At 41.2% G+C, this 15,000-nt stretch overlaps 1 protein-coding gene across 7 annotated transcripts in view; it reads right to left on the bottom strand.

The window, feature by feature from the left end:
* LOC136856274 (neurofilament heavy polypeptide) overlaps positions 1 to 15,000 on the bottom strand; it is a 264,779-nt gene that overhangs the window by 241,195 nt on the left and 8,584 nt on the right. For all 7 annotated transcript variants that reach the window (XM_067133979.1, XM_067133983.1, XM_067133974.1 and 4 more), the window contains exon 2: positions 8,574 to 9,837. In XM_067133979.1, the coding sequence (XP_066990080.1) occupies positions 8,574 to 8,968 (395 nt within the window). In that variant the 5' untranslated portion in view covers positions 8,969 to 9,837. The remainder of the gene's footprint in view (positions 1 to 8,573; positions 9,838 to 15,000) is intronic.

Raw genomic sequence — 15,000 nt, 5'->3', positions numbered from 1 at the left:
TCTCTCTCTCTCTCTCTCTCTCTCTCTCTCTCTCTCTCTCTCTCTCTCTCGTTCTTATTCTTTATCCTATCTATTCTTTACGCCTTTTCTTCTATTCCTGTCTATTCTTTATACCTTCTCTTTTATTGTGTCTATTCTTCGTCTTGTATTCTAGTCTTGCCTTGAGTTAATTACTCAAATTTATTCGTGGTTCTTGTACTATTCTCTTGTTCTTCTCTATATTCTTCTTTCCATTTTTTATCCCGTGCTCATTTTCTTTCCATTCTTCTTATTCTTCTTTCGTTCTTACCTCCTTCATCACGAATAAGGTCGATAAATTGCAATGTATTGCAATCTTGTTGCAATGCAGGAATGTTGCATCAAAAAATAGGGGTATAGTTTTGGGCATTTTTGGGGGTCAAATTGGGCATTTTCTTCAAAATTGGTACAATTCAGATTTTTGGGTCTCTGAAAAATTGCTTAAAAATTGCTATAAATCGAGGTTTTTTTGAATCTACACAATGACATAAAAATTGCAATAAATCAAAAAATGTTTTTAACTCCAAAAAATTATGAAAAATTTATATAAAAAAATTGCCAGCAAATCTGACCCACACACCAATTTTAATGATTAAAACATTAAAAAAACTAATAAATTATCTACACCTGCAATAAATTTTTCCCCTTCTCGGCCTCTTGAAAAACAAAAAATTACACACAATTAAAAAACATAAAAGAAAACAGTTCCTTCTACCCATCGTGTGCGTGACTACCCTGGTCCATATTTTTTCAGGTGTGGCGACTAATTAACCTGTCTGTTCTGACGCAGAGAGAGAGAGAGAGAGAGAGAGAGAGAGAGAGAGAGAGAGAGAGAGAGAGAGAGAGAGAGAGAGAGAGAGAGGTTAAAATCAGAGGAAATTATTTTCAATTTTATATAATTATATATATAAATTACATATATATATATATATATATATATATATATATATATAGAGAGAGAGAGAGAGAGAGAGAGAGAGAGAGAGAGAGAGAGAGAGAGAGAGAGAGAGAGAGAAATTTATATTCATTCCCTACAACCCTCCCTATTCAAACTCATTTTTCCCCCAACCTTCGACACGAGAGAGAGAGAGAGAGAGAGAGAGAGAGAGAGAGAGAGAGAGAGAGAGAGAGAGAGAGAGAGAGAGAAGGCATAGGCCTATTCCCCATTCAATTTCTGTATTTGACTTCCCTTGGGGCGAGTTCACAAGAAGAGAAAGCTAACGGTTTTCCGTTAGCTGACGCACCCTCCTGAACGCGGCCTCTGCTTGCACTAAAATAATAATAATAATAATAATAATAATAATAATAATAATATTTAGCTTCACAATAATCTGAACTGAATTTAAAGGATTAATAATGGTATTAATATTACCTGAGAAATAAATATTAAATATTAAAATATATCTATTTTTCATATATGAATCCCATAGTTACCTGGGATGAATTCAGGCTGGGTCAGGTCAGTCGGTGGACGGGTGACCAGGACTGAATGCATTATATATATAAAAATATAAATGAATAATGGAAAAATAAATGTAAATGAAAAATAAATGAAAAATGGAATAACGTCTTATTAACTCAATATTTTTATTGATAATGCTTTAATATTTAGATTTTTTAAGATACCGGATTGAGAGAGAGAGAGAGAGAGAGAGAGAGAGAGAGAGAGAGAGAGAGAGAGAGAGAGAGAGAGAGAGAGAGTCAATTTTTAAGTGTCTCACTTTCTCTCTCTCTCTCTAATTTCCTCCTTCTATTACACAGTACTAAAACTCTCTCTCTCTCTCTCTCTCTCTCTCTCTCTCTCTCTCTCTCTCTCTCTCTCTCTCGGGGACCATAATGGAATACTCTATATACAAACTTAGTTGGAAACAGGCCCATATTGGTAGTCCCAAAACGGGCGTCCGCGGTTGTAATAAAGAAAGAGAGAGAGAGAGAGAGAGAGAGAGAGAGAGAGAGAGAGAGAGAGAGAGAGAGAGACACATAACACAAGGGGCTAACGTAAGTGTTATTTATTATTTCGTTTTTATTTACTGTTATAATAAATATTCGCTGATGGATATAATAATAATAATAATAATAATAATAATAATAATAATAATAATAATAATAATAATAATAAAACTTAAAATTATATTAATAACAATAAAAAAATAATAATAATAAAATAAAAATAATAATAAACTAAAATAAAATTAATCACAATAACAAAATATAATAACGTTAATAACCTCAAAAAAATTATTATTAATATTAATAACTCACAAACCTAAATCACCCTCATTATTTATTTCATTCACCCCTCCTAAAAAATAAAACGAATAACACCACAATAACGAGGCGTTATTAATACGGTATGGTAATGCAAATCGCATTACAGCGCGAATTACGCAATCGCATTACTATCCGTAATTCCGAGATTATTATTATTATTATTATTATTATCATTATTATTATTATTATTATTATTATCATATCATTGTGGTGTCTTGTATATATCGTTTTATATTCTCTTACTCTTAATCTTCTCAAATATAAGGAATAACACAATAAATGGAAGGACAAAAATACCTAATAAACAAAATTAGATTAAAAAGAGTATACGCCATTTATTGCCTGGTCTACTTAAGCCTACAAGAGGTATTTATGAAGACAATACATATTCCCTTTAATTGAAATCCCTGGGAGAGAGAGAGAGAGAGAGAGAAAGAGAGAGAGAGAGAGAGAGAGAGAGAGAGAGAGAGAGAGGGTATCTTACGCATATCATCCACAACCATTAATTCCCATCAATTCCATTCCCGTCCATTAATTCTCTTATCTTTCACCAGATTCTGACTGCTTTCCTCACAATCACCTACCTAACCGGTCCTCCCTCCCCTTAAATCCCCCTCCCCGCCCCTCCCCAAAATCTCATCTGTCCTGGATGCCTCCTCTCAACAATAGGCGTCAGCATCTTCTGGAATTTATGGAGAGAGAGAGAGAGAGAGAGAGAGAGATCCAATGTGGTCCCTTCAATTTAGTGACTAGAGAAGTGTACATTTTTTTCTCCCTACCTGGATGATATCACATCAAACTTCATATGGGCGTGTCTCTGTCTCTGTCTCTGTCTCTCTCTCTCTCTCTCTCTCTCTCTCTCTCTCTCTCTCTCTCTCTCAATACACCACACATCTCGCAAAACTGGTCTCTCTCTAATTCGTATGAAGTTTTTCCCCTTAGCAACTAACCCCTCACTCACCCCTCTCTCTCTCTCCCTCTCTCCCTTCTCCAACACTCCCTCCACCATCCCCAACACTCCCTCCCTCCCTCCACCACCCCCTCCACCATTATTTCCGTCGTAAAACGCCGGAGAAACACAATAGAACTCAGATGTGCCTTTTGTGTAGGCTATGGGAGTATGGGAGTATGGGAGGGGTGGACGGAATGGGGAATTTGTGGAGTAGAAATTGAGGGGAGTAAGGGAGTAATGGAAGGGGAGTATAGGCCTATTATTCCATTATTTATCACAATTTATCTGCCTTGACTTATGATAAAAACAGCTTTTTTACAGGTATCATTTCAGCTACTGCTCTCTCAGGCTAGAGGAATGTCCTCATAAGACCAGAGCAGAAACTCAGGAACTCAGCCATTCATTCACTGAATGAAGCATTGTGTCTGGGCAATATCTGGTTGGGTGACCAAACTGGACAACAAGATGCCCCTGGGGGGGGGGCATATGCCCCCTTGGGTATCCATGGGGGAATGTTGTGGAAATAAAAAATTATATACTGACTATTTATAAGGGGGAATACCTTCCTGTTTATATATATATAAACACACAAACGTACAAACAAACACAAACACACAAACCATTCCCAACTTATGCAGACATCACCCAACCACTCAACCAGAAACAATGTGAGTAACACAGTAGCCAGCCCACGCCCACGGGACACGCCCACGGGCCACGCCCAGCCGACTGCCCCTTAACCCCTAAAAAGGGGGTGGGTGAGGTAGATGATACTGAGGACACCTTAAAATCAAACCTATGGTACTGTATATGTATGTGAGAGAGAGAGAGAGAGAGAGAGAGAGAGAGAGAGAGAGAGAGAGAGAGAGAGAGAGAGAGAGAGAGAGAGAGAGAGGAATAATAAAATGAAGTCAAGTGTCTTCAATAATCTTGAATTTTGAGACGATGCTCATTGGAAAGCAATTTGACCCCTAATGCCCCATGCCATTATAGAGGGAATATGCCCTAGGGTCGACAGAAGTGGTGGTATTTGAATATGATTCTCTCTCTCTCTCTCTCTCTCTCTCTCTCTCTCTCTCTCTCTCTCTCTCTCTCTCTCTCTCAAGGTCTAGGACCTAACCCTTTTCATTCTAAATCTGTTCATTAACACCAATGGGAAGTTTTAACTTTCTCCTCCCACTTTTGATGGAGAGAGAGAGAGAGAGAGAGAGAGAGAGAGAGAGAGAGAGAGAGAGAGAGAGAGAGAGAGAGAATTCGTTGCTTATAAAAATCACATAAATAAAACAATATTCTCAAACAATCTGACAAAATTCAAAATAAAAAACAGTTCGGATAAACAATCAGTTCACACAAAACAAAGCAATACATAAAAAAACACGAAACAGGACATGTCTTGTCCTCCTCCTCCTCCACCTCCTCCACCTCCACCTCCTCCTCCTCCTCCTCCCAAGAAGCCTTACAAGAAATAGCGAGTGAGTTTTCTCACTCGAATATTAGCACTTTCGAAAACTTTCTTTTCTCATTTCCTGCAAGAATCCGCCATATTTCACAGCTCTCTCCAAGAAATTATAATTTATGGTTATATCTCAATGACTTCATAACCCCAGGATGCATTTCCGATCACGACACAACCAAGCAATGTATTTACAACCTCCTACAACCTCTTTCATAACAAACAACACTATCTTCATGTCTCGAGACAGTGACTTGGCCCGCTCAGCTATCATGTATTGATGAGAGGTTTCTAAGCAAGTAGGATTAATTCAACAGCAGTTAAAATATATGAGGTCCTGACTTCATTGTGAGAGAGAAAGTGGTTTTTGTAGAGGACTTGAGGTCTCTCTCTCTCTCTCTCTCTCTCTCTCTCTCTCTCTCTCTCTCTCTCTCTCTCTCTCTCTCTCTCTCTCAAGCATCATTAGCTAGCCCAGGGAGTAACGCCCCCCTCCCCCCTTCAAAAACAACCCCCATTTAAACCACACAATCTTATTTGTCAGCCTTTCATCCAAGCTAAACCGCAACCATTATCCCCTCAAAGCTTAATCCTCAACTCTCTTTGGATGTCACAGAGGTCCACTCTCCCTCTCTCCCTCTCCCTCAAACCTCATTAATGAGGGTCCTCTCCCTCTCTCTCTCTCTCCCTCTCCCTGTAGCTAATCCTTCCCAATCCTTGGCGTACGTCATTGAGACAGGATTTGGGCATTTGCAAGCGATTGAATGCTGCTATTGCTGTTGCTGGGAGGATTGGCAAATCCTCTCGTTTAAGGATTGGCAAAGCCTCTCTTTATTTTAGGAGGAGGTGAGGGGAGCTTGGAGGGGGGCGTAGCTCCCTTTTTACTTGTGAGGAAGTGGGGGAGAAGAAAAAGAATAAAAAGAAGATTGAGATTATTAAGAGTATTAAGTCCAGGCGTCCTTGCCATTAAGAAGCGTCCCCACCAGGTTGCGGACCTTTGGCCCAGCAATTTTCGGCCGGTGCGGGCAATAAAGAGAGAGAGAGAGAGAGAGAGAGAGAGAGAGAGAGAGAGAGAGAGAGAGAGATGCAATAACCAAATGAGGTGGCAACAACGAGAACCCGTACGCTCCCCATACAGAGAGAGATTAATATGGGAGATTTGACACTGAATTAGATGGCTTCTTAAATGATTCCCTTCTGTACATCGACATTTCTGTGGTTAGAGTTAGAGAGAGAGAGAGAGAGAGAGAGAGAGAGAGAGAGAGAGAGAGAGAGAGAGAGAGAGAGAGAGAGAGAGAGAGCATTTAATTCTTTTTTTTATTCCTTCACGAATCTCTACCCCCCCAGGGCTTTCCCGCCCCACCCCCTCCCCGGGCCTCCCCGATCACAAACTTTAATCTGCACCTGACAACTTGACACTAGGCCTATGGGGGGGGGGGAAGGGCAAAAACAAATAGGCCTATCAAGAATCAGGAAAGCAAAAATATAGATGAAATTCTTGTTCATTTATGATTTGTGACTGTTTGTGTGTGTTTGTGAGTGTTTGTACATGAACATACAAACTGTATATGTGTTGTCTAGTGTTTGTGCATGAACAAACTACTGTGTATGTGTTTTTTTAGTGTTTGTGCACGGACTTTCTAACAACAAACAAACCTTCTGCGCCATACTAGCACAATAAAACAAACAAACAAACAATCTCTCTTATCAGGATGAGGAACCCCCTCTCACATACAAACACAAACAAACCTTTTGCTCTGCAAACAAACAACAAACATCCTTCTGCTCTGTGAAGAATAGAAAACTTTCACAAACAAACAATTCCTCTCTTCCAAATAAACAAACATTCTCTCTTATCGGGATTAAATAACTCCCTCTTTCACAAACACCCTACCAACTAACAAACAAGCAGTCACAAACCTAAACAATTCGTCAAGAAACCCCCTTCACAAACACTGTACCAACAAACAATAAACAGATCGTCTATTATGCCAAAAAATTCCCTTCACAAACACACACACAAACCTAAACAAATCCTAGTCTATCAGGCCAAAAAACCTCCCTTCACAAACACACCACCAACAAACAACAAACAGCCACAACCTTAAACATATCAAGAAACCCCTTCACAAACACTGTACCAACAAACAATAATAAAAAAATTCCCTTCACAAACACAAACCTAAACAAATCCTCTATCAGGCCAAAAAAAAAACTCCCTTCACAAACACACCACCAACAAACAACAAACAGCCACAACCTTAAACATATCAAGAAACCCCTTCACAAACACTGTACCAACAAACAATAAACAAATCCTCTATCATGCCAAAAAATTCCCACTTCACAAACACAAACCTAAACAAATCCTCTATCAGGCCAAAAAAAAAAACTCTTCACAAACACACCACCAACAAACAAACAAACATACAGGCACAAACCTCCTGTTAGAGCTGTTATTGTTGGGCCTTTAATCCCATCTGTCAGCTGGCACACAGACGAGGCCTAAGCATCAAGTTCCCTCGTCTGATGGATTTTCAATTGAAAGATTTTGAAGGCTCTCGATTTTTATTAATGGTCTGCTCAGCTTCAGGGTCAAGATGGGTCTCAAGTGTTTGTTTTGGTTTGTTTTGCTTTTCTTTGTTTGTTTGTGATTGTGCATTTATTTTTGGTTGGTTTGGTTGCAATTCGATTCAGTTTTCTTTGTTTGCAATTTAATTTATTTTTCTGGTTTTTTTTGTTTGTAAATTTGTCTTGGCTTTTTTTGTTTGGAATTTGTTTGTTCTTTGTTTGTTTGCAATTTATTCATTTTTTGTTTGTTTGCAATTTAATTAGTTTTTCTTTGTTTCCCATTTTTTTTGCAATTTTACTTGTTTTGTCTTTTTTGTAATTTTATTTGTTTTTTCTTTGTTTGTTTTCAATGTTAATTGCTCAGTTTGTGTCTATTTTTTCTTATTTTTTATTTTTTTCTGACACTTGTTACTTTCCTCAGTGTTCCCACAAGATGGTTCTATCATTTCCATGTAAACCTTACCTACAAGACCTTTAATTCTTTTAATATGTAAATAGTTTGTTTGTTTTTACAATAATTGTCATTTATCATATAGTTCCTTATCTTTCAAGTTAACCTAACCTAACCTAACCAAACCTAACCTAACCTAACCAACCATAAATACCCACCACCATAAATACCCACATCCTGTTTATGGTAAACAAGAACTTCAGTTTAACATATCAGCTGACTAAAGCTGACTACTCACTGGGTATGTTCCCCTCTAAATACCCCCATAACACTAAAATGCCCAGAAATAGATACTCCTGTCCCATTTGGGCCTAATGCCCATTTAGGCGTAACAAAGTAACCAACACCTTGCTGGGTATATGCCCTCTCAGTAACCCCATAACACTAAAGTACCCAGGAATAGACACTCTCCTGTCTCATTTGGGCATAATGAAGTCACCAGCACCTCACTGGGGTATATAAATATATATACACTCTCTCAATACCCCATACCCCTAACTTACGCAGGAATAAGTGCCCCGTTTACATTCCTGCGGTGGATTCCACTGGCCGGAATGGGTGGTAATAGTGACACTCTTTTAGACACGACGGCAGAAGGCCATTAGTGCTGGATTTACGCAGTGACGTCTGTCAAGCGATGTAAATAGCATTCTCGGCCTTAGGCTTAAGGATTGCACTTCTTTAAATGGATGTAAACACAAAATATATATACATATTTATATATTGTGACTAGTCTTCTATCCTGAAAAAGAAAATGGCTACAAGATTCATCACCTAGACCAGAACAAAATCATAAATAACTTGAATTGATAAGTGGAGAACTGCTTCCCTATTTAGGGTCAGTTTCAGAAAGGCCTTACCTTTTGAGATTTGGCTTAGTCGATGCGGAGGTCTTGATGATAGAGCGGTCGTCCGACCCCGGAGAGGCCAGGGTTTCGCTGAAGACCGACTTGTCCTCGCTGGCCGCTGGGCTCCTCTCTTCCGAGGACCCCACAGCCTTCGTCTCCAACCCGTTCTCCTCGGGGTCGTGGGTCTTCTCCTTCTCCTTGGCGTCCATGATGAGCTTGGCTTCTGCCGAGGGCGAGTCGAGCTGGACCGACTCGGTGAGGGAGGCTAGCTTCTCTGACTTCTCCTCCCCGAGGAGTGGCTTGGTCTCGGACACGGGCGACCGGTCGTCGCTCAGGGGCGTGAAGGAAGAGGCGTCGCCCTCTGCGAAGTTCACCTTCTCCTCGACGGGCAGCATGTACGACAGCATCTTCACCCGCACTGGCAGCTGGTTCTTGCCTGTCAAATTCTGAGGATAACTGAAGGAACTTTCTCTTGTGCTGGGGACTCCTCTGACGCTGTAGGCCTCCTGCCTGAGAGACGCCGAGATGGAGTTCACGGCCGTGAGCTGGTACTCCCCGGAGCCCGCGAGACCCGAGTTCTGCCGCTGGCGTCTGAGCGCATGTGACTTGGGGCCTAGGCTCGCGTACAGACTGTCGCTCCCTTCTCCATAGCGTTCCCGGATGGCTAACGCTCCGATAGCCCCAAGGCTCTGCTTGGTGAAGGAGCCAAAACAAGACGGAGAGTGGGACACGCTGACGTTGTGGGAAAACCGGACCCTCTTCTTCGTGCTACCGCTGCTGCTGCCGCCGCTGTTACTGCTCTTGGACTTCCCCAGCGACTTCTTGAGGAGAGACGGGGACCCTGCGGCACTGAGACTGGTATAACCTCTAGAGCTATGCCCTCCAGTGGCGGCTCTGAACCCGCCCGAACCGGACGACGGTCTGCGGAAGTGTTTGGGCGAGTCCCTGGGCGACGCGGACGAGTCCTCGAACGATTCCTCGGCCGTCTCCTCCGAATCCTGCTTCTCTCTCCTGGAAGACGTTACAGAGCTCTGCTTTCTCAGCCTGCGCAAGTGCTGTTGTCCTCCTCCCACAGCGTTACCACCAACACCCGGCTCTTGGCATAGTCTGTGGTAACGGCCCCTTCCGCTCCTAGAGGTCGTGATTTCCTCCGGAGGCCTCTGGCAGCTCTGGAGGCGCCCACACTTCCCAGGAGCCTCTCATTTTTTTTCTACAACGACCACTTTTCAACCTTAAGTCTTGATGAAGTCGATTCTCAGGAATGCTTTTATCTGGCCTGGAATAACAGATTAATAATGCATGACAGTTAATAACACAACATGGAACATGAACGACACGTGGCGTTTAACATTCCGACAGCTCAAATCAACTTCTTAAAAACTTTGTTTCACCAATCTGATACATCACTCTTAATGCACAAATTCCTCTCTGGACGAACACAATGACAAAACACAAGACACTTCCAACAAAATTTCTCTATCTTTCACATTTCGCCAATTTATTTGCAGGTTGCTGATCACATCGGTATTCAATCTAAAAAGCAGGCCAAGGTACCAACAATCACTTCGTATAAAAAAATTATCAAATAATCACTATGAGATTATTCAGTGCCAACTAACCTTCTCTAACACTGTACAGTCATTATTCTACTGGCTTATTTGGTTTCTGCTCTAAATTTAAACCATTTTTACAAATGGGGATGACCTAGGAGAAACAACAATCAAGGAAGGGGCTTTCTGAAAAGATCAGGCCTACCTCGAGAGTACAATCTACACTTTGCAAACCTAATCAAATCATTGATTGTAACAGCTTCAGTGACTTAAGCAACCTACCAAAATATCTGTCAGTTTGTCTTACTAACTCAAAACATAGTGAATATCAATAAGATTCCCAAATCACGACGCCAGATCAGAGCAGGAATATTCCACCAATCGGCAAACATCGCTTGATATTGAAAGGAATTACAAGACACAGCTACGGAACCTTGAACCTTACCTAACCTCGGGAATCGAGTGATGGGAATTCTCTGAATACGTAAGATATATGGAACCGGGAACCGTCAAAATGGAATATTCCTGTCAATACCACGCGAGGAATAATACGCTACGTGTTGAGAATCGTCAGGCCATAAGGTGACCTCGTTCTGATACTCTGGATGCCGGTTTGAATCCTCCTACCGGATATCAGAATTACTTTACATTTCTTGGATTGAACTGAATATAAAATTTAGGCCAAAGGCTACGCCCTGGGACCTATGAGGTCATTCTGTGCTGAAAGGGAAATTTAATTTAGGTCTGAAAAAAAACCCTTTTTGTCAGGAGAAGTGAAGGAAAGTAAGATGGAAGAAAGGGAATATGAACGGAGGTCCAGTAAAAGAAATGAAAGGGGTTGCAGCTAGGGGCCGAAGGGACGCCGCAAAAGACCTTATTAAGTAATGCCTACAGTGTGCCGCGTGAGGTGGGTACACAGACGGCGGTACCCCTTTAGGGAAAGAAGGCATTGTGTGGGTATTACGAAAAGGAGGGTATGTTTACAGAGGGTATCTGTGCTGAAATTGACACTTATACATCATATTTGACAGAGAGAGAGAGAGAGAGAGAGAGAGAGAGAGAGAGAGAGAGAAACTCAATTTATGGTCTGAGAAAGAGAAATAATCTCCGATGCTCTAAATGGTTACACATTACAGTATGGATGAGAATTCTCTCTCTCTCTCTCTCTCTCTCTCTCTCTCTCTCTCTCTCTCTCTCTCTCTCCGCCGATGACTTTTCCTCCCCCAAATGTTTAGACTGTCCCGCCGATGATGGAGTGGGCCATGTCCCGACCCAAAATATTTTTCGGTGGCATGTCCGCGCGTGCGCGCGGGCAGGCGCGCAGAGGTTTTGGGGGCCGCTGGGAGATATTCCAGTTATTTATTTTTATTTTTATTTTTTATTTTATTTATTTGTTATAGATTAATTAAAGATTGTCATATATTTATTTATTTTATAAATATTTATGATTTGTATAAGTGTTAACTTTATATATATAAATAAATATATATATATATATTTAAAGATATACTAATACATAAATATATAAGTATTCTAACATATAAATATATTAATACATTAATATAGTAATACTCAGATATATTAATGTAAAAATGCATTAACATTATGTACCTGGTGGATAGTGTAATGCTGTGAGTCACAGCCAGGGTGAGGAAGGGTGTGGGGCTAGCAGCCTCATCCCTCTGAACACGTAGAGGTGGTTTGCATATGTATGTATGTATATATTTACATTATATGTATATATATATACAATTGTGTTCATCAAATACCACACAAACAGACGCAAGTAAGAAAAACTAGCCAAAACAAGCACTAATATGCTTGCAAGCACAAACATACAAACTCACAAATACAAACAAACACTCAGTAATTAACCCCAATCCCCAACCGCCCCAAAAAAAAAAATAAGAAAAACTGTTAATTATAACTATTAGATTTAAATGCCCTTTTTGCACGGAGTTCCCGGTTATCAAACTACCAGCCTTCCTCCGGATTAGGCGCGCGAGCGCGCACGGAGAGACGGTGTTTTGCGCATAATAAAAAAGATTCGAATTATGAAGATAATAAAAAAAAATTAATTATATATATTTATATAATAAATTTCTGACTCACATCGGGATCGATCCCAGGTCTCTCGGATGAAAATGAAAGCTAGCGAGGGCGCTGCCAACTAGCCCACATCGCCTACCGTTTGACAGAACCTGGGTTCGATCCCGGTGTGAGTTAGAAATTGTGTTGTTTAGTTTCATATATATATATATATATATATATATATATATATATATATATATATATATATATATATATCAATGGACCTGAAATCGATCCCACAGGTGAGAAAGACAGTCCAATCCCTTGCAAAATCCATGGAGCCCTCTACTGGCATAAGTAGAGAATATTCATAGGCCTATAGGAGAATATTCTTAGGCCTATAGGAGAATATTTATAGGCCTATAGAATATTCGCAGGCCTACAGGAGACTATTCATAGGCCTATAAGTAACAGCCTACCTTCGCAGTAAGGGAATCTTTTCAGGCTTTGAATCTCATCATCAAATGAAACCTTATGAGAGAGAGAGAGAGAGAGAGAGAGAGAGAGAGAGAGAGAGAGAGAGAGAGAGAGAGAGAGAGAGAGAGAGAGAGAGAGAGAGAGGTTTCATATGATTATGATTTTATATATATATATATATTTATATATATAATTCTCAAATTCAGAGGCTATTAATTAAAATACAAAATGTCCACTCAATGCTTTTCAAGAGTACAATGACCAGGCTTAAACCAGCTACCACCAAAACCAGGTACACCACCAGGTAGTACCCCCTCCCCCCTTGTAGAACAGGTGCCCAAAAAGGTACCCAAAACCCAAGAATGCTGAAAAGCTGCATAACAGCCTTTTACAGCAGCCTGTATACAGCAGAGTCAAATTATTGTCTCCCTAATTTGTGTCCAGTGAATGTTCCTGATGGGATGTACCTCATTCTGTACCGTGTATGTACCTTAATTTGTACCGTATAAGGTGTAGGTTATCAGGTACCATACTGACCACATTAAATGTACCTGAACTCTTAGCACATGCGTGTACCTAACACTGTAATATACCCATATGTGCTTCCTTTTGTAACGTATATGTACCTCATAAGACGTACCGCATGTGAGGTACACCGTCCTGTCCGACATCTGTACCTTACAAGACGTACCGCATAAGAGGTACACCATCTTGTCTCATCCACATGAAATATAGACCAAACCCTTTACCATACGTGTGAACCTACGACGTACCATAATAAAGGGTACATCACCCCTTTCCACACGCACCTCACAGAACGTACCTCACTGCCGTACCGCGTAAAACGCACCGCATGAAAGGTACCACCGTCGTCTAACACCATCAGCTGTTTCTCCGTGTGACATGGGTAAACAGAGAAGGGGGCCGCTTCGACACAGTTTCCAAACCTGGATCGTCTTTGGTCCCTAAACCCCGGTTCCCTAGCCCTGAATCTTCCTTGGAGGAGGAGGAGGAGGAGGAGGAGGAGGAGGAGGAGGAAGTGGAGAAAAGACAGCTCGTGGAAAGGAGAGAGAGAGAGAGAGAGAGAGAGAGAGAGAGAGAGAGAGAGAGAGAGAGAGAGAGAGAGAAAGGATAGGACGGGGCAGGGTCTTGGTACATGGTTAGGACTGGGAGTTTGGTGGCAAATCAATATCACACACACACACACACACACATACACACACACACACACAGTCGCTACTCTTGGGCCTCTCTCTCTCTCTCTCTCTCTCTCTCTCTCTCTCTCTCTCTCTCTCTCTCTCTCTCTCTTCGCTTCTGAGCCCCGACAAAGCCGAGCAAAGGAGGAGGTCGGGTCCCGGGTCTTCGCTGCAAACTCGAACGCCAGAGGGTCATTTTCACGATCAAGAAGGAACGAGGAAGAAACCCTGATAAAGAAGGAATAAGGAAGGAACAACGAAGAAGGAATAAGGAAACGGTACAGAGTAAGACAAAGAAGGACCTTAAGAGCCACATAAAACATCACATACCATCAAAGAACTACGCACATCAAGACACGAGAGTTGAATCGTGAGAGATCTGCTGTGCTCACGATTATTACACTACAATCAATAACCTTCTCAGGCTTCAATTCACGGAAGGACGCGCAAAAGAGGCGATTGGTAAAGCCATACATCGTGAGGGGTCATTGTGCTGTTGATGGGACATTCCTGAGAGGCAAGTTAGTTCAATGTATCATGAAGGGTCAACGTTCTGTTGATGGGACATTCCTGAGATGGAAATTAGTTCAATATATCACGAGCGGTCAATGTTCTGTTGATGGGACATTCCTGAGAAATCTGTAGTGGTGTGATTGTCACACTTCATAAAGATATAAAATCTGCATAATATATGAATGGGGCAAACGTGCTGCGAGTGGGATTCAAGTGAAAATTCAAAAACTGCCTGTGAGGCACAAAAATCAACATAGGGTTTACACAAGGTCCAAAACATATGTGAATGACGAAATTCATATAAAAGGCGTAGGTGCAGACGTGTTGCTGGTGACACTCCTACGAAGCAGCGTGACGAACTAGCCACGAGGCTAGAGAAGGAACCACAGAGGCAAGGGTGAATCCCCACTCCATACAAGAGCAAAGAGCATGAATAAAACTCCCTTCTCCAGATGAAATCGACTGGGGGAAAGTAGTCCCATCTAGGAGATGAGTTCACCAGTCCCGTCCGGAGACCAGATCATCAGTGAGGCATTACAGACACACATACAAGCAGTCAAGGTCACACATACTTGGCAAGTTCACCTTTAATCTGGCTACGTTGACTGTATAAAGCACGTCGGTTGGTCGACCAATTCTAATTTAAACTTTCAAAGAGGAACAATGTATCAT

This window comes from Macrobrachium rosenbergii, chromosome 35 (assembly GCF_040412425.1).
Source record: "Macrobrachium rosenbergii isolate ZJJX-2024 chromosome 35, ASM4041242v1, whole genome shotgun sequence".
In the NCBI taxonomy this organism is placed as follows: domain Eukaryota; kingdom Metazoa; phylum Arthropoda; class Malacostraca; order Decapoda; family Palaemonidae; genus Macrobrachium; species Macrobrachium rosenbergii.
Note: the sequence above shows the minus strand (reverse complement) of the source record. Positions and strands in the feature narration are given on the sequence as shown.